General features: G+C 49.0%; 1 protein-coding gene across 1 annotated transcript; it reads right to left on the reverse strand.

The window, feature by feature from the left end:
• Window positions 1–209: 209 nt before the first annotated feature.
• GLUL (glutamate-ammonia ligase) lies at window positions 210–19,550 on the reverse strand. Its single transcript, XM_086955536.1, has 7 exons — window positions 19,409–19,550; window positions 9,693–9,876; window positions 9,338–9,499; window positions 6,770–6,916; window positions 5,969–6,096; window positions 3,919–4,118; window positions 210–1,801 (listed from the first exon to the last, which is right to left on the reverse strand). Exons 2-7 carry the CDS (start codon window positions 9,856–9,858, stop codon window positions 1,483–1,485), a joined length of 1,122 nt encoding a protein of 373 aa, XP_086811662.1. The 5' UTR covers window positions 9,859–9,876; window positions 19,409–19,550; the 3' UTR covers window positions 210–1,482.
• Window positions 19,551–19,754: the final 204 nt, after the last annotated feature.

Genomic DNA, 19,754 nt, shown 5'->3' on the forward strand with positions numbered 1-19,754 from the left:
GAGACCCTACGGCACGGAGACTTTGAAGGCTACAACTGGACACACACATTCCACTTAAGTCACAAGGTTCTGGATGGAAATGCTCAAATCATTTGAAACACTGGAAGTCCATGGAATCATCATAAATATTCAAATGTCGGTAAGACTTAGAACCTGCAAAATCTCTCCTCCTATCCCTCTTCCCACCGTTAACATCACAGGATCCTGGATAGTGTGTGAAAGTTTGTTTTTATTATAAAAAAGAATACATTTTTAATCAGAACAATTCAGAAGGAAGACCCTTGTACCTTGAACTGAGCTGTCTAGGTAGTATGTGTAGAACTTTTGAAAACCCAACACAGACATATTTAAGAGACCCGCCTTATTGCCCCCTAATTGAAGGCATTCTACTCACAGGAGAGACACTGGGGTGATGACCTCACCAGGGCATACAGTACATGCACAGACTGCACCCCAGGGGGCTGCCGCAATACAAAACAACCCACAATGAGATGATCGAACAGGGTGACCAAGGGAGGTAAAACCCTTCCTAGTCCCCGGGTATTCTCCTAAAAAAACAACGAAAGAGCAATAACAGAGATCCAAATGCTCACTCGAGAAGAGACAAGACTGTGAGACGACTGTAGCCTCCACTGATGACTGTTGCCCAACCCATGTCCTCTTTAACTTTCTAGCACCCGTCGGAACTAATAGTTTTTGTTTTCGTACATATATATAATCTTTTGACTCTTTTTTTACATATAAATATAAAAATACTACGGAGCTGTTTTGTTAGAAAGAGGGTATGTCACGGAGTTATGAAACGCTTAAGGTGAAAGTGAAAGTGATACCATGAAGACTTGGTCCAAGTGTGCCCCCATAGACATTTCTTATGCTTTGTGTTTTTTCTTCAAATGTCTTGGTGACAATTTTTCACCCCTTATCCATTCACCTGATGCCAAAAGGGCAAATAAGAGATGACCCATCCACAATTTTTTTTTTAAAAAGGAGTAGAAGTGGTTACGCTTCTTCAATGCATTGGCAATTCTTGCTTTACCCTCCACCTTGGGTCTACCCATGAAGCTGGCCATTCTACGGTCTCTTCCCTCCCCTGTCCATCCCTCCGATTCCATGGGCGTCCTTTGCTAGCTCCAGAATTTGTGCCCATGGATTGTGTGCAGGAGGGGTGGGAAAACAGCAGCGGGGGAGGGAGGTGTCCCCTAAAGAATCTTACGATAGAACGTGGGCTTCATCTGGGCCTAAAGTGTGGTCACGTACTGGTGCAGGAATTAGCCTCACTACACCTAAAGTAGAAAGGCCAGTGGTTATTTCCTCTCTTTGCAGCTTCCTCAAATGTAGCTCCCCACTGATTGCTAGGACCCCCTTTGACAAATGTCCAATTATGTTTCTCACTTTCCCTCTCAGATAGGTCAGACGTTGTTCAACGAGAGGTTGAATGAGGGGAAGAGTGACTTTGAACTGGGAATCTGAGGTGCAATGCGCTTAGTTCTTGTACTCCACAACCTGGTCTCCGGTTTCTTTCAGGACACAAGTGCGGATCAGCGCCTCGGTCACAGGGTATGGGTCGCAGTTGGCCGATGGGCGACGGTCCTCAAAATAGCCTTTTCCTTCTTGCCCCACAGCTCTTGGGATGCGGATGCTGGCACCACGGTTGGCTACTCCGGCGGAAAACTCATGAATGCTGGAGGTCTCATGGAAGCCGGTGAGACGCCTGGCATTGTCGGACCCCCCCTTGGGGTCATAGCTGCGGATGTGGAACTCGTGGCGTTTGGCCAGTTTTTCAATTGACTCCTCAATGACCCTAAAAAAAGGAACAAAATCAGCTATGGTTTTAGGATTTTAAGAGGCAGCTTGATAAATGTGGCTAAAAAATGACATGCCATCAAGATCTCTATGGTGTTTTGTGCAGTATCTTTCCCCTTTCCTTTACAGCTGGCAGCCTCTCCCTCCAAGGCTCCAAGAGCCTCTCCCTCGCAACATTGGCTAATAAAATCACATTTTTCAGGAACTGGTTTTCTACTCCCATTACTTGGTATTATGGGCTTTTTATTTAGTGTGTGTGTGTGGGGGGGGGGGGGGGGGTTGACTCAATAATAGAAATGCAACAATAAAAAAATACATTTATGAAGATGTGATTACGGCGAAGCAAGATGCATGTCATGTTGCATTGACATTATGATGTAATTATTATAATGAATAGTAGAGCAAGAAATGATAGGGAAAACACTTATCCTGCCCCTTATTGGGCCCTAATCTTGAGCGCAACCTTAACTATAATCATAAACCTTAACCACAAGCACTGGCAAAGTCAGTAGGTCTGGCAGCACAGTAAACACAGGTATTTGCTGTTTTATCACATTAAAGCATGGCTTACAGGTTTCACCAATGTTGAAAAAAAAAAAAAAAATAAGATGTACTTTCTACATAAAATACACATAGGAGATATAGAATTGCCTGTGACTACCAGTGTGATGAGTGAGGCCTGCCGGTGCAGCAGTGGGCCTCACAATCCATACAATGATGGCAGTGCCTACCAGGTGGCACCGTATGTATTACTATGTCCCTCCCCTCCTGAAGAGACCCTACACTGCACACAGGGTCGAAACGCCGTCGACAAGTTGCATAAACGAACCATTGTTTACCAGCAGTGATCGCTGTATCTAGTGCTGTCCACTGATCATATATATGTTAATGGTTGTTCATATGAAGCATTGGAAACCTCGTATATATTTCACATATATGTCACCAATTTCCTGGGTTCCGTTTTTCACTAGGACACCTCTCACTCAGAACTATATGTTCAAATGTATTACTTTGTAACAGTATTTTATTTCAAGGATTATATAAATATTTTTGATTCAAAAACAAATCAGGTGTATTTGCTTCCTTCTCTCTCCAGTATCACTATAACCCAAAATATTGCCATTGTCCCCATATACATTGAGATCACTTCATTAAGTGTCCACAGGAGCTTTTGTTTTTTGATAATAAGCAATACAAAAGATAGGCACAGTGCGACCGCCACAGTGGTGGTCACATCATAATGCCTATGACAGGACCGCCGTCAGTCTGTCGGGCGGTCCTGATTTCCTCGCCTAAATCAGTCTGAGTCACAGACCGAACCCTAGCCCTTAACCTTACCCTGTACTGTAAGCTACTCCTTAAAACAACCTTACCCCCAAACATCATCGTGCCCATACAATGATTTCATCATTAATATTGCAAACATTATGTTTCAGGCTCATCTTAAGTATTTCGGGGGCCTTGGGCAAGTCACACTTTAGGTGCCTCTGTCCAGAACAGTTTTTTATTTTGTTATCGGTTTTCTGATAATTCAGGCTCCATTATGCCAAACAATATTGAATAATATGTTAATGGCTGAGATGGAGGAATAGGCAGATGTGAGCTAGAGAGGTAATTCACTTTCCCAGAGAGGCCCGTGGAAGGTGGGGGCCCTGGGCAATTGCTCACTACGCCCGTGCCTTAAAACGTCTCTGATTGAGTTTTCCTCAGTAGTGCTCAAAATTAAATATGTTATTAAATCATGCATGTTGGTTACACTGCTACTTCCAAGCTGATCAAAACCACCCAAACAGCCAAATGGGTAAAATATGTTCTGACAGGCAAACTGGCACATAACTATGATTACATGGTTTTAAAAGCTTGTGTCAGCAACCCATTGTTCTTACATTAGAGGGCAGGTCATTTTAGGATTAGTAGTACAACAGGCTGCTATTGTAGCTTACTCATGTCCTGCTGCTCTTTGTCACTTCTCTTGAATTAAAATTCGTTTTGCACAGCCTCTTTGTCAAGGAGCCTGAGGCCAATAAACTCTCTTGGGCTTGTTCTGCATGTGGCAACATATGTGGGTGGAACGGGAACGCAATCCCTCTTGCCCGGATGCAAGTTGGCACTTACTTGAGTCCGCCTTCTTCCCTCATGGCTTGGGTGCTGAAGTTCGTGTGGCACCCTGCTCCATTCCAGTTGCCGGAGATGGGCTTGGGGTCAAAGGAAACGAGAATGCCAAAGTCTTCACATACTCGGTGCAGAATAAAGCGCGCCATCCAGAGGTGATCTCCCATATCGATTCCTTCGCAGGGGCCAACCTGGAACTCCCACTACAGAGAAAAACACAACAAACACTCCGTCAATCCACCTACCCAGACCTGTCAAGCACTGCACGGGCCGAGACCAGCTGATGTGAGCTGCCCTATGGGTTTCCAGTACTGTGAGCTTCTCCAGCAACTGTCAGTGCTATGGGACTCCAGCAGTGTGAGCTTCCTCAGCAATGCCCTCTGGGACATAAAGGACCCCAGCAGTGTGAGCTCCTGCAGAAGAATGTCAGTGCTTTAGGACTCCAGCAGTGTGAGCTTCTCCAGCAGTGCACTCTGGGACCTAGAGGTACCCAGCAGTGTGAGCTCCTGCAGAAGAATGTCAGTGCTTCAGGACTCCAGCAGTGTGAGCTTCTCCAGCAACTGTCAGTGCTTTGGGACTCCAGCAGTGTGAGCTTCTCCAGCAGTGCACTCTGGGACCTAGAGGTACCCAGCAGTGTGAGCTCCTGCAGAAGAATGTCAGTGCTTCAGGACTCCAGCAGTGTGAGCTTCTCCAGCAACTGTCAGTGCTATGGGACTCCAGCAGTGTGAGCTTCTCCAGCAGTGCACTCTGGGACCTAGAGGTACCCAGCAGTGTGAGCTCCTGCAGAAGAATGTCAGTGCTTTAGGACTCCAGCAGTGTGAGCTTCTCCAGCAGTGCACTCTGGGACCTAGAGGTACCCAGCAGTGTGAGCTCCTGCAGAAGAATGTCAGTGCTTCAGGACTCCAGCAGTGTGAGCTTCTCCAGCAACTGTCAGTGCTATGGGACTCCAGCAGTGTGAGCTTCTCCAGCAGTGCACTCTGGGACCTAGAGGTACCCAGCAGTGTGAGCTCCTGCAGAAGAATGTCAGTGCTTCAGGACTCCAGCAGTGTGAGCTTCTCCAGCAACTGTCAGTGCTATGGGACTCCAGCAGTGTGAGCTTCTCCAGCAGTGCACTCTGGGACCTAGAGGTACCCAGCAGTGTGAGCTCCTGCAGAAGAATGTCAGTGCTTCAGGACTCCAGCAGTGTGAGCTTCTCCAGCAACTGTCAGTGCTATGGGACTCCAGCAGTGTGAGCTTCTCCAGCAGTGCACTCTGGGACCTAGAGGTACCCAGCAGTGTGAGCTCCTGCAGAAGAATGTCAGTGCTTTAGGACTCCAGCAGTGTGAGCTTCTCCAGCAGTGCACTCTGGGACCTAGAGGTACCCAGCAGTGTGAGCTCCTGCAGAAGAATGTCAGTGCTTCAGGACTCCAGCAGTGTGAGCTTCTCCAGCAACTGTCAGTGCTATGGGACTCCAGCAGTGTGAGCTTCTCCAGCAGTGCACTCTGGGACCTAGAGGTACCCAGCAGTGTGAGCTCCTGCAGAAGAATGTCAGTGCTTCAGGACTCCAGCAGTGTGAGCTTCTCCAGCAACTGTCAGTGCTATGGGACTCCAGCAGTGTGAGCTTCTCCAGCAGTGCACTCTGGGACCTAGAGGTACCCAGCAGTGTGAGCTCCTGCAGAAGAATGTCAGTGCTATGGGACTCCAGCAGTGTGAGCTTCTCCAGCAGTGCACTCCCTGAGCTTCTCCAGCAGACTCGGGACCCCAGCAATGTGAGCTTCCTAAGTAGTGCCCTCTGGCACCAACTTGATTCCAGCAATGTGAGCTCCTACTGCAGGGCATCCTGGAATCAGTAGTCGGAGAACCTACACCAGAGTGTCAGTACGAACAGAGACCCTTAGGGCAATACTGGTGGGAAGCACTGCTGCAGCACTTGTTACATGGGGCAGATATTGTAGCACTGCCACTAAAACAGCCCCCAGTAAAAAAAAAGGGCTCCCATTGCTCCAAAACCAGCCCCTACCAAGTCCAGCCCGCACTGCCCCAATGACAAACAGGCCCTCATAGACCTGCTCACCTGTGCTGGCATGACTTCGGCGTTTGTTCCTGCAATCTTCACCCCGGCGTACAGGCAGGCACGGTAGTGAGCCTCCACAATATCCCTGCCGTAGGCCTTGTCTGCCCCAACACCACAGTAGTATGGTCCTGCAGAGATGGATAAAAAAAATGCAAAAGCACAAGTTAGGGAAGTCTCTGGGCATCACCCACTCCTACAGGACCACAGCATAACCAGGAATTCCTAGCTTACTCCTGTGGCTTCCCCTCTGTACTTGAGGAACATGCTTGCTCTACTCTACCCGAACAAGCTAACTATGGGCCTGATTTCGATATCGGCGGACGGGTTACTCTGTAACAGTGATGGATATCCTGTCCGCCGAAATATGAATCCACTTATATCCTATGAGATTTATATTTCGGCAAACAGGATATCCTTCACCGCTGTGACAACGTAACACTTCAGGAGATCTAAACCAGGCCCTATGTCATTTTAGAAGCATTTCACCCATGAAACCTAGATCTGGGCTCTGCAGTTTTGCAAAAACACATTGATGTTCATGTACATGTTAAGTTCATCTTTCCACACACACGCAAGACTGTACACAAGTAAGGAGGTTATTTCTAAGCATTTACTACTATGCAAAATGCATAAGAAAGAGTGCAGCACAAAATCCGCGCAACCTTAGCGAACAAAACAAATTAAGGCAATCACAACCACAGTTTCTCCATGTTCTCTACGTCCTCTATGTTCTCCATGACCTGAACGTAGTTCAGAACTGAACCTATGTTCTCCATAGCCCCTCCGATCCAGGATTCTTACCCTGGGGTCCGGGGAAGCCATTGGATGGCCAGCCAAAAGGATGCCCGTCGGTTCCCAGAAGTGTGTACTCTTGTTCCATGCCGAACCAGGGGTGCTCATTCGTCACCATGTCCATGATCTTTTTGCAGCTATGTCTGAGATTTGTCTCTGAAAAAAAAGAGACAGTTCTTACATTAACAAAGGGAAGAGAAGAACTGTGCACCCTCCAGTAAGCGGATCCCCCCACACCCACCCGGATAAAGTGCCTGTTGACCATCAGCCGCAGACTATTAACAGTGGAAAGTAGGGAGGCTGGCATACAGCCAGGGATTAAACTTGGGGCAACAGTCAATTAACTTATTTATAAGTGCACACATTTCTCCAAAGTAAGGATGTTGGTGATGGCTAGCTAATTGTTGGGGCGGATTCGTTGGAGTTGGGTTTCTTTAGGATAGGGGCGACCTGGCCACTTTTGAGGCAGTATGGTAAGGGGCCTTGGGTGGGGTAGGCATTAATTATCATAGTCCATTGTGGGAGTGGGAGGTGAATGGGCTCTTTTAGGAGTCTGGCTGGGAGTGAATCATTGAAGTGGCTGGAGTATTTCAAAGAGGTTAATTGATTTAGAGTGCCAGTCTCATCAAGGATCTTGAAGCTAGACCAGGTGGCGTCATTTTTGGAGGGTATGGGGGGATTATTTGGGCATGCGTGAAGATCGGATGGGGCAGGGCTAGGAGGGCTTTGTGTAGAAGAAGTCCAAAAGCAATCTGGATTCCGTTAGTGTCTTGAGTGGTGTTCTCATCAAAGAAGGTGGCAAAGGTTTTACAGTTAGGGAGTGCTTTGGTGTTGGTGGAAGTGGGATCGTTTTTACAGGTCAATTGGTTCTGATATTTTCGAACCATTTTTTTGGTCGATTTGTTGCTTTGTCTAATTGATTTTGGAAGTAGAGTTCCTAATGTTGCTATTGCAGGTGCTGCGTATTTGACATAGGGATGCGGCTGGCCAAAGAGGGGGTGTGTCTCCGTGCTCTTTCTGCACATCTGAGGTGTTGTCACTCTTCGTTCAGATTACAAATGAACCAGGGGTTGTAACTTTTAAGAGATTCGTTCTAGTTGTTTAGGAGCGTGGGTGTCCATAAATTTGGACATGGATTTGATATAGTGGTCAGCGAGGTTGTGGGCATCAGTCATGGTGGATGGTGTGAGCAGGTTTACTTTACTAAGAGATTATAAAGACTGTGAGTTAATGTTGTGGGTGTCACAGATCCAGTGTTAGACTTGCTTTGGTTGGCCCTTGGTAGTGATTGCCTTTATGTTTAAGAAGAAGGTGATGCAGTGGTGATCAGTCCAATTGAACAGGAGATTAGAATCAACCTGTAAGAGGTTCTCATTTGCAAGATTAGGTTTAGGGTGGCACCTTTGTAATGGGTCAGGCTGTTACAAGCTTGGATGAGGTCGAAGTCCAGGAAGGATTTGAGCATATTCACGAGTGAGTCATTGGAATCATTCCAGTGAATGTTGAAGTCTCCAAGGAAAACCTGGTTATTGCATTCGTTGTTGTTAGAGGATAGCTAGCCCACACATGCGCCGAGACACCTTCGGGTATTTGTTTGCGCAATAAAAATCCCAAAAATGAATAAAATAAATATAACCTCCATGACCTGTTGGATGAATGTGCGATTTTCACCTGGTGGATGATAAAACGTGTGGAGGAAGCACTTTGTGCTGTTAGAGGTGGGCATTATCAAGCTTGAAGTATTCGCAAGAGGGCAAAGATCTAGTGTATGACTGTTTCACAGAGAGAGAGGATCTGTATATATAGGCTAAGCCACCCCCGAATGACCTCAGTGGTCTAGTTTAATGATGACATGTGTTGGGGGACGAGGGGTGGGGGGGGGTGAATAAAAATGTCCAGAATGGGAGGAATCATTTAACCATGTTTCTGTGAGCATGAGGATGTGGTATGAGGCAAAGTTATATGAAGATACTAATTTTTTTAATTAATATATTTTATTGACACTTTTGTAGCGCCAACTAAAATTAGCATGGTACAATAGTGCTTTCATGCCCTGGGTGCCCTTCTGCAAGGTTCATGAAGTATCATTTGATTGTGAATGTTAATTGTATATGGTTAGTAGAGCTTGTTCCGTTTTTTGACGCATTGTGTGTAAGTTAATGTGAAGGTAAAATGGATGTGACCTTGGTAAAGATCTTTGCACTGTCTTGTGTGTGTGGGTGGATCAACCAACAGAATTTTCTTTTTCTGTTTTTTTCAGCTGGAAGGTTTGTTGATCATTGTTCAGTCAGTGGATTGTGATTATATGCACCACAATCGAGGTTGACAGATATAATACAGTGTTGCACATGTAGGGGTGGTGCCCCAATTGTTTCAAGATGTATGTTGCGTGTGGTACCCAGTGCTGCCCCAATCTAAGGGTTGAGATACCACAGATGGCACCCATGACCTTCATACTAAGCACCACTCCTGCCCCGCCACCCTAAAGCCAGTGCTCCAGTTTAATCTCCAGGCGCAACAGAAGAGTCATGGGGAAGGTTGTAGACCAAGTACCCTACTGAGTACGCCGTCACCTACCTGCTAGCGTGTGGTTGTATTTGAAGACTTCACAGAGGATCAGCTTGTTGGGGTCCTTGCGAAAGGGGTCTCGGAACATGGCAACAGGGAGAAGGAACATGTCACTGTTGGAGCCTTCGGACTGGTCAGTGCTTGAGCCGTCAAAGTTCCACTCGGGGAGATCTAGGCCACGGAAATAAAAAACAAGGTCAGGCTGCGTGATGTGATTAGTGCACCCCTGAGGAAACTGGCTGGAGACAAGATCATGAACCATTTGCTTCCAAGCCTTAAGGGGTAGTAAGCTTCTGTTTGTTATTTTGACCTGCGACACCCTTGCTTGTTTCCTAGGAGGGATCAGTACCAGTTGTGGCCTTACCTGCAATTGTCTTGGGCTCGTTGTCCAGGGTCTTGGTCTTGCAGCGCAGTCCTTCGCCACTACCGTCGATCCAGATGTACATGGCCTGCACCTTTTCCCCCTGTGGGAGATCCAGGTACATCTGCTTGACGGCCTTGCTCAGCGTGGAACTCACAGACAACGCCATACTTCTAGATGGAGGGTCCTGTGGATGAAAGACAGGAGCACTGTCAATATTTTGTAGCATGAATGATAGCGTACTGTACACTGCGAAAACACAAAGTAAACTCACACAATGTACAACAAAGCTTAGACAGATAACAGGCACAACAAAAGAAAAGGATCGCAGGTCACCGCCAATGCTCTGACCATGTTTTTGGAGTGCAGCCTCACGAGAGGCAAAAAAATGAATGTGCTTGGACTGTAGCCTCATAAAGTGGCCAGAGAGTGAAAGGGCGTGCAGTCTGATATCTTTTTTGCACCCAAGGGTGGCTTTTCCATTCCAAGCCGAGTATGTTGTTCATAGGCCCTCACCTCTCGGGGAACATCCTTTTTGACTTATGGCCCACACCACCTGTACATAGATCCAGGGCCAGTTATAGAATTTTTGGGGCCCTGGGCGAAGACGAATGTGAGAGGCCCTTCTAATTTACATAAGTGACACCTTCAGGGCTCCGGGAACTGCTTTGTGCCGACCCCTCCAGGACCGCAGCTCGCCTCTCTGCCACCTACAAGCACCTCTGATTTCACAGCTCATATCGGCTGAAGGTGTGAGAATAGTTTGGGGGCTCAGATTTCAAACTGAGCAGACTGTAAAGTGCTGACCGTGGGTGCCCCGCAGTATCTCTCAGTGGGCAGCTAGACGGAAGCCTAATTGCAGGACAAAAGGCGACTCATTGCAACTGGCACAAGATGCAGTGTACCCCCTTCTCTAAGGCTCCCCACACCATCCCTGAGAGGCCCAGGGAGGACGCCCCCTCCTGTAAGATATGTAGTAAGTCTGGAAGGCCCCAGAACATCCTGGAGCGGGTTTCCATGGTGACCCCTCACCAGACAGCTCCCACGCGCGCCGGCGACGGGGGTGGGGGGTGCAGCTTCTCCGGCTGTGGGCACTCCGTTAGTCGCCTTTTGGGAGAGTGGGTGTAGTGGATAGAGGAAACCGGTAGTGATTTCCGTGCATTGTCGTTACGTCATGCATCCAACATAAGAGGTGCCAGGGGGGTTGGGCTTCACCACAAAGCAGTGTCTCCTGTTCCTGAGGTGCAGTTGACGTTGTTGCGGTGTAGAAAGCCTAGCTTGAGTGATACCCAAGGACCCTCCATTAGTAAACATTGCCTCTAGGCAAGTAGACTGGCCGCCCGGCTCTGCCTGTTGAACCAGTGCGTGGCCAGTAGGAATCCAGGCGACAGGTACGGCAGGTCCAGCTTTCGGCATCAGGTTACACAAAGTCACACAGGGCTCCAGAGGGTCACGCTAAGGGTAGATGCTACAGGTGCGGACTACAAAAGCAAAATATGCGGGCAGCATTTGGAATCCCAAAAGTAGTTTTTAGGGGCTGAGGGCCCGATGTAGGTAAACGGGATTTTCCGATTTCAAAATACCGAGGCGGGCCGAATCGGTATTCTGAAATCGGAAAACGAGATGTAGGAAAAAAATACCGACTGAAGACCGATTCGGTCGGCATCGGTAATGAGATTCGGTACGTTCCGATTCAGCTCGGTCCGAATCGGAAATTACCGAATCGGCCAACAACGAATCGGAAAATACCGAATCGGCTACCACCGATTCGGATATTTCCGATTCGGCGAATACCGAATCGGTAAAAGCCGATTCGGTAAAAACCGATTCGGCAATCATAGACCCATGGCGAAAAAGCCCATAGGAATGCATTGCATGACCCGATTCGGCTTTTACCGATTCGGATAATACCGAATCGGATTTTACCGAATCGGATTTTACCGAATCGGATTTTACCGAATCGGATTTTACCGAATCTGTAAAAGCAGACTCGGCAATAGGCGATTCAGCCAATGAGGTGGCTCCCCCTCCCCCACCCAAACAGGGAGTGGCAACCCTGGCAGGTGCAGCCAATTAAGAAGTTTCTAGAAGTTTCTGGAAAGCCTGCCTGAGCCCAACACACAGTTAGCAGCAGTGGGAGAAGGAGGTTGCAGACTGAGCAGGAGCAAGAGAATATGGCAGATCAGGCAGGAAGCCAGAAGTCCTCCCAAAAGAGGAAGCCCAAATTCACCACCACAGAACTACAGGTGCTGGTTGAGGAGGTGGTGAGGGTGCACCGCCAGCTCTTTGGCAAGCTGTCCCTCAACGTGCCAGACAGCACCAAGAGGCGATTGTGGGCAGACATCGCCCAGAAGGTAAATGCTGCTGGAGTCACCCCCAGGTCCATTGAGGAACTTAAGAAAAGGTTCTATGACCTCCGCAGCCTCACCAAGAGGAAGCTGGCCGACCTCCAAAGGCAGGCAGGACTCACCGGAGGAGGCAAGAACCCGGCGCCACCCCTCACCGAGCTGGAGGAAATTGTCTCCAGCACCATCGAGAGGGAGAGCATTGTAGGGATCGGGACCCTGGACAGCACTGCGATGGCCACAGCTACAGGTAAGAAGCATGCGCATCATGACACACCCTACCAGACACCTCCCCATTAGACACAATGCATAGGCAAACACCAGCACTGTACTGTCACCAACATACAAGAGACAAGCATCATGGTACATGTAGTCAGCAGGAGTTAGCCAAATATGTCAGTGCAGAATCACAAGACAGGAAACAGTGTGACACGGTGTAAGGAGATGCAAGGACATGTGGAATGCCATAATTGTACTGACTGTAATACATCGGCACTCAGTTTACAAATGCTTCTTTGTACCTAGGGGCACCATCAGGCGGCACCACTGTGGCAGCAGAGGGAGCTTCGACATCACATACTGCAGTGGCAGGGCCGAGCACCAGCCAGCCTGGCCAGGAGGAGGAGGAAGAGGATGAGGAAGGAGACACCCCAGGGCTTGGAATGGAGGGAGTCCTGGTGATTGATTTCCAGGCAGAGCACTCCCCAGTACTGCCCAGCTCACCCCCCTTGCAATTTTCCCCATACAACTCCCCAACAAGGCAGACCATTCCGCCGACAACATCTCCTGCCACAACCGTGGCCTTGCCACCCGTCCTACCTGTCCTGGGAGCAGGGGCTCCGGGACCGGCCAGCACCACACCACCACCAGTGGCACCCCAGCCCACTCAGCAGGCCGGAGGCAGCAGTGCCAGACGCCGTGCCACCACCACCACCACCACCACCACTGCTGCACCAGCACGGGAGGGCAGTGTGTTCCTGGGCCTGGAGGGCCAGATGGTCAAAATCCAGCGCCAACAGGCCAGATCCACCATGGCCTGCCAACGCCAGCTCCTGCAGCACAACCTGCAGATGGGGGAGTTGGTGAAGGGGTTCCAGGCTGTTGTGGACAGCAACAAGGAGGTGGCAGCAGGGTTGGGCAGGCTGACCACTGCCATCACCCACTCCTCTGCCAGGCAGGAGGAGCATGAGGTTGCGCGCAGGAGGGATGCCCGGGTGCTCAACCGGGCCATGGCCCGCCTTGCAGCGGCGACTGCACAGCTGTGCCATCGTAGCGCAAATCAGGAGTCGGTGCAGAGTCAGCATACTGCTGAGCTGACCAGGGGGATGGCCAGGATCACCACGGCCATGGAGGCCATGTTAATTTCAAACGCCGCCTCCAATCCTGCCCTGGACCTGGGTGATGCTGGTGACAGCAGCAGCCGCAGCAGCCCGGCCAGCGCTGCATCAGAGCCAAGGAGGAGCACCAGGCGCTCCGCTGATGCTGCTGGCCATTCGGAGGGGGCCGAGGGACACCCCAGTGGGTCTGGAAAGCGGGCCAAAAAATAGGCTGGCAAGGGGGGATGATCATACCAGAACCCTGGACTTTATTTGTTTTGACAGACTCCATTTTTCTATGCACTTCAGTGATGTAACTGTGGTGCATCACTATTAAAAAGTTTATTTTCCAAGCAACATTTAGCTGTCTTTGCATCTGTACTCAGTCAGAAATAGTTCTCAGTGATCTCCTCACGTCTGTATCTGCCATCACATGGCGTACACACCCCAGCTGGCTGTGTCAGTGGCACAGCTTCGTCGTCGTCATAGTCCTCGTAGTCAGACAACTCCACCTCAGTGCCCTTCTTGACCGCAAGGTTGTGTAACATTGCACATACAGCTATGATCTTGCAGCAGGTGATGGGGGTATACTGCCTTGCACCTCCACTCTTGTGCAGGCATCTGAATCTACTTTTCCAGATGCCAAAGGTCCGTTCAACAACATTCCTTGTGCGTATGTGGGCCCGGTTATACCTCCTTTGGCTGGGTGTGGAGGGGTTGAGGTAGGGGGTGAGTATGAATGAGCGGAGGGCATATGCACTGTCGCCTGGAAGAGAAAGGGGTCACATTAGACACATGCATACATGTATTACACCTACCTACTATGTGTTATGGGGGTCTGATGATGTGGCTCACCTAGGAGGTATCCTTCTCCAAAATCGCCAGCCATCAGCCGTGCATATATGCCGCTCTGTTGGAATATATAGGAGTCATGGGTACTCCCTGGAAATTTTGCTACCAGGTCTGTGATGGTGCACTTGGCATTGCAGATCACCTGCACGTTGATGGTGTGTGTCGATTTCCGATTGCGGTATATGTATTCGGTGTCCGCTGGTGGGCAAATCGGAATATGCGTGCCATCTATGCAACCGATGACTTGGGGAAAGTGTGCCATCTGGTAGAAGTCCGCTTTGGTTTGTAGCAGTTCTGCGTGGGTTGCAGGGAATGAGATGTATTGGTCCATCCTGTCTATCATGGCGTCAAGGAATATGTGGAAGAACCTTGACAGGCTGCTCTGGCTCACCCCTCCTGCTGCTGCTACTCCACTTTGATAGCTGCCAGACGCTACCAGGTGTAGGCTGCATAGCACCTGGACGTGCGCAGGGATGGCGTGTGCCCTTGGGGTGTGGTGGTCCAAGTATGGCTTAAGGTCCCTGATGAGCTCAAGTATGGTGTCAGAGTCCAGCCTGTATCTCTGTAGGATCTCAGCCTCAGTGAGCATGAACAGGGTTATCCTCTGTCTGTAGACCTGTTCATTTCTTAGCCATTCCCTCAGTCCTTCCTGCTGTAGCCGTAGCCGCCTCGCAATGACATAGAAAGCTGCCATCCTGCAAGTTGCAATGCATTTTGGGACTGTTTATATGGGTTGGAGTTGGTTACCACCTGATTGCAATCCATGGTAAATACCGAGTGAATTCTACCGATTTTGAGCCGATTTCGGTGTTTCTGTGCCTCCCTACATCTCCCCAACTGTCGGAATCGGGGAATTTCCCGATCGGAGATTTATACGAATCGGCATGTTTTCCGAATCGGATCATGTCCGAATCGGTATTTTTTCCGATTCGGTACATGGACCGAATCGGTGATTTTCCGAATCGGTGTCACTAACGATTCGGTAGTGGGACCGAATCGGTGATTTTCCGATTCGGTGTCACTAACGATTCGGTAGTGGGACCGAATCGGTGATTTTCCGATTCGGTGTCTCTAACGAATCGGTAGTGGGACCGAATCGGTGATTTTCCGATTCGGTGTCACTAACGATTCGGTACATGGACCGATTCGGTCTTTGTAACCGAATCGGTGTTTTTCCGATTCGTTACATATCCGATTTTCGGTATGTACGTATCGGATTCTTTCACATTCGGTACACATTCCGAATCGGTTTTCTATCCGATTCGTTCTGTTTTTGGTCCCCTACATCTCGATGGCTGTTTACCGATCGGTAAGGGCCAAAAATCGGTATTTTCGGCCGATACCGATCGGTAAAGCCCTACCTACATCGGGCCCTAAGTCACAGAACCAAGATGCGGTGGGGCAGGCTAAGTCCAACCTATTATACGTAGCTCCAGAGAGCTGGTGGGAGGGGGGGTTCATCAAGCATTAAGATGCTGGAGATCTCAGCAGTGCAGAGTACTGGTATGTAGCTCCAGGGCACTTGGTAGAGACTGGAGGGAAAGGAAACATTAAGATGCAGGGGACCTTAGAGGTGCAGGGTGCAAGCCACATCATTGGGTACCCTGTTGATTAGAGGGAGTCTTTGGAGCCAGCCATTCCTGTTCCTTAAGAGTACAGCGGAAGCACAAAAGTTAGAAGGCTAGAAAGGCCCCATGTTGCCCCACACCCCACCACACTATCACTCCTCCACATACACCTCCAGCTCTGCAAACGAAGCTATTACTTTCGTGAGCGACCCGAAGGAAGATGGCGCTCTCTATATGCGGTGCCCAAACGGACCCGAGGCAACCAGACGAGCCAAGCGCAGCGGAATGGAATGTTACTCTGTGATTGCAACACGTCGTTTCGATGGCTTCTGCGCATCGATTTATGATGCTTAAAGTATCATGGAGCTCATGATTGTGCCTGCCTGCCAGCCCCTCTCCTGGCACCCCTGCCAATGCTACCATGAGCATTACAACGCCCCCTGCCACTCGCCCCAAACATTACGGAATGTAGGAATACAATGTAAAGATGCAAACATATAGGACACCTCAAAAAGTATAAATGAACCATGGTAAGTGAAAACCGCACCTCTATAAGGACCCCAGTATCGAACAAAGCCGCCATTTCCCACACAGGTGTACTATACCCACTTCTTTCGCAACATGCCACCATTTTACACCCATGCACCTCTACATCCACGTCCGCCCCCTCCACGCTTTATCTTCTCCGTTTTCAAGATCCCACCTTCTTTCTTCCCGCTACATAATGTAAATAGATCCCCTCGGTTTAAAATGTCCATAGTTCATGCAAGCAACCTCAGAGATAGCCGGATGGTCCTGCGCCAGCAAAAGGCGAAGCATAAAGCAAGGGCGGGTTCAGCCTTTCATTGTTCTCGGAGCGATAAGATGAGGATCATTAATTCTGTTTTGAAAGGAGAAAGGCGAGCCTATCTTGAGATGGGCGGCCAATAAAAGGGCGCAGTGAGGTATAATAAAAAGTGAGCGCCTAGAGGAGGATTAATGCACTGCGAGAGGGAGCGCTATATGGAAAGTATATCTACAACCTTTGCTTGTTGCCTTTTTTTAGACACTGAAACCACGAGTTTGAAATTGTGATTTAAAGCACAAAATATGTGCCCCTCGGTTCGAATAGTTGAAGGAACAAGCAGTTCAGCTAAGTTGTTATTTGTGTTATTTACCGACAAGCAGTCACCTGTGCAGTGCAGCACACCTGGACGCTGCTTGCCAAGTTCCCCTCGGGAACCCTGTGTCCCGTGCGGAGGGAGGGGCTGGGGTGTTTGTGCCAGGGCGGTATTAGCCTGTGTCCGGGTCGATGTTCTCTTTTAATCCTTTCACAAAACCAAGATCACACACACACTGCAAGAAACTCCTGAGAACGCCCCTGGGGGCAGTTCGGTATGTACTGTGCTCCCTACTGAAGTGAGAGTCTCTTCCGAGAAGCAAAGGCATCCTATCCTCCCACTGAAGGCTTTGAAGTCTCCTGAGAAGGGCCAGTATCCTCCCACGGAAAAAATTGCATGTCTGCTGAGAACTGCAGGTACTTTCCGAATGAAAGCTTTCAATGCAGGTCTGCTGAGAAGTGCCAGTACCCTCCCACCGAGAGTACTGTAGGTCTGCTGAGGAGTGCAGTTACTCTCCCACCGAGAGTACTGTAGGTCTGCTGAGGAGTGCAGTTACTAGAGTACTGTAGGTCTGCTGTTCTCTCCGGCTGAAAGCATTCATTGTAGGTTTGCTGCAAAGTACCATAACTTCCCTCCTACTGAAGTAGCTCTCTCGTCACCGAAAAGAGTAGGAGATGTTTCCAGTCTCAATGTTGCACCCTGCTGGAAGGCACTCTGCTGAGGAGTGCAGTTACTCTCCCACCGAGAGTACTGTAGGTCTGCTGAGGAGTGCAGTTACTAGAGTACTGTAGGTCTGCTGTTCTCTCCGGCTGAAAGCATTCATTGTAGGTTTGCTGCAAAGTACCATAACTTCCCTCCTACTGAAGTAGCTCTCTCGTCACCGAAAAGAGTAGGAGATGTTTCCAGTCTCAATGTTGCACCCTGCTGGAAGGCACCGGTACTGTCTCTTGCAACAAAATCAAGTGCCGAGGACTGACTGTGTGACTTGTTTACAGCACGGAGTCTCCCGGGAGGCTCCAGCAACCCCTATAAAGCCAAAGGATCGTAACGTGTGCACAGCTTTCTAACATTTAAATATATGTAAAAAAATATAACTATTTGCACGACAAAAGCGGCGCAGCAAGAAGCCGGTGCGTAAGATCACAGGCTGAGTCCTGCTTACTAAGCCAGTGGGCGAGAAATGAATGAGAAAACATGACTGGGTTACAGAAACTTACATAACATGACGTTGCGTTTTACACAGCGTTTACTACAGCACCCTGGCCGATATTTCGCGTCATCTTCTAAAAGCAGGCAAGGCTAGCTACAAAGCATTGTGTATTAATAGATCGGCATTTGTTAACTCTACATTTTTCTTGAGACCAGTGTGAACCTGTGTACAGGAGTTTCTTTAGTTCCAGGTTGTTTTATAGACCATTAACCAAGAATACCCCAACAAGACAAGCAGCATATAACTAAAAGGACCGCGGAAGAAGCCGCCGAACAGTGCAAGCCCCCCCCCCCCCCACCCCTGTACACGGTGCCCCACTTTGCACCCGCACCCTCAGTGAAGAAAACATATCCTCCAGTATGTCGCAAGGAGTAAACCGTGCCTTCTGACACCACCCAGAAGTTATATTTTACACAATGTGGCAAAACGTAACCGAGGTGCTATGTAAGCAAAACAAAACTGGCTATGTTTACTCGTTTCTGCCATTCCGAGTACGGCTTCCACTACCAAATATGTTCTACAATCTACACTATGCAGAAACAGGGACATCTTAAGGATTTCGGGGGCCCTGGGTCAAACGTATTTGGGGAGCCCCTGTTCGGAACAGGTTTGAATTTATGATCCATTTTCACCTTTCATGCCCTCTGCAGCCAGGTCACTGACAGTGCATAGGCACACTCCTCCAAATGCTAAATGGTTTGTACATCTAATATTCTGGGATAGTAGAGCTGTGTTTTCAATTTAACAACAACAGTTCACTAATATACTGATAATAATCTCTGTTGCGTCCTCCCATTTCGCATTTGTAATTTCCTGTTTTGATGTAAAGGAATATTTTTATGGCTGTTTGCATGAAACGCAAACGCAACATTTCTTGGCAAATTGTGTGCAATAGACTCACATATCACCCACATTACAATTTGATGACAGGAAGCTCTATCACGGGGCACCCTGAAAGGCAACTTTGCCCATGCCTTAGAAATGTCTCTGTGCAGCTCCCTCCGCCAGAAAGGGGCACTTGTTTACTCCTACCGTGCCTAAAAGGTGGGGACATTTAATGCTTACATCATCCTAGGGCAAAGCACACATAATTAAAAGGAATTCTACCCATGGAACATTTCAGTGGTCAACTGGAATCTAGTTCATAAAAAGCACAAGAAGACGGAAACATGCACTAACAGAAGTAATATTGCTTAAGCAGACACAAGGATGCATAACCCCGGCCCTAACAGTCTATTTCTTGCGCCTTGAAGTGCATTACATAAGCAGACGAACGATGCAAGCTATCTTGAGCAGGTAGTGTCGCCGCCTGGGAGCAGCATTATTACCTGAGCGGAATCCGAGCAAGTGGTTCTGGTGGTGGGGTTGAGGTTGGTGGTGTCTCCCTGGTCGGTGGTGCGGGTGGTGGTGGTATTCAAATTTTCAGTGCGTTTTTGGGAGCCCCATGCTGCTCTGCCACATTTGCAGTCCAGCCGCCTCTTCTTATGGGCAGCGCAGGCCCCGCCCACCTGCTCGGTGATTGGCCACGAGCGGCGTGATCGTTACATGGCTGGAGGGATGCCAGCCTCATGGGGCATGGCCATTGGGCGGGGTGCGGTGCCGAGGTGGGGAAAGAACAGGAAGGGATAGCGAAGGAAGAAAGGAACGAACAAAACAAGCCGAAGATATAGGGCA

The sequence above is a fragment of the Lissotriton vulgaris genome, chromosome 1_1, assembly GCF_964263255.1.
Source record: "Lissotriton vulgaris chromosome 1_1, aLisVul1.2, whole genome shotgun sequence".
Taxonomy (NCBI): Eukaryota; Metazoa; Chordata; class Amphibia; order Caudata; family Salamandridae; genus Lissotriton; species Lissotriton vulgaris.

Bases quoted from the DNA above. Each gene is read 5' to 3' on its own strand.
- GLUL (XM_086955536.1), bottom strand. From the start codon at position 9,858: ATGGCGTTGTCTGTGAGTTCCACGCTGAGCAAGGCCGTCAAGCAGATG. The intron at 6,917-9,337 runs GTAGGTGACGGC...CTTTTTTTTCAG, and splicing joins ATACAACCACACGCTAGCAG to AGACAAATCTCAGACATAGC. The intron at 4,119-5,968 runs GTGAGCAGGTCT...TTTTCTCTGTAG, and splicing joins CCGAAGTCATGCCAGCACAG to TGGGAGTTCCAGGTTGGCCC.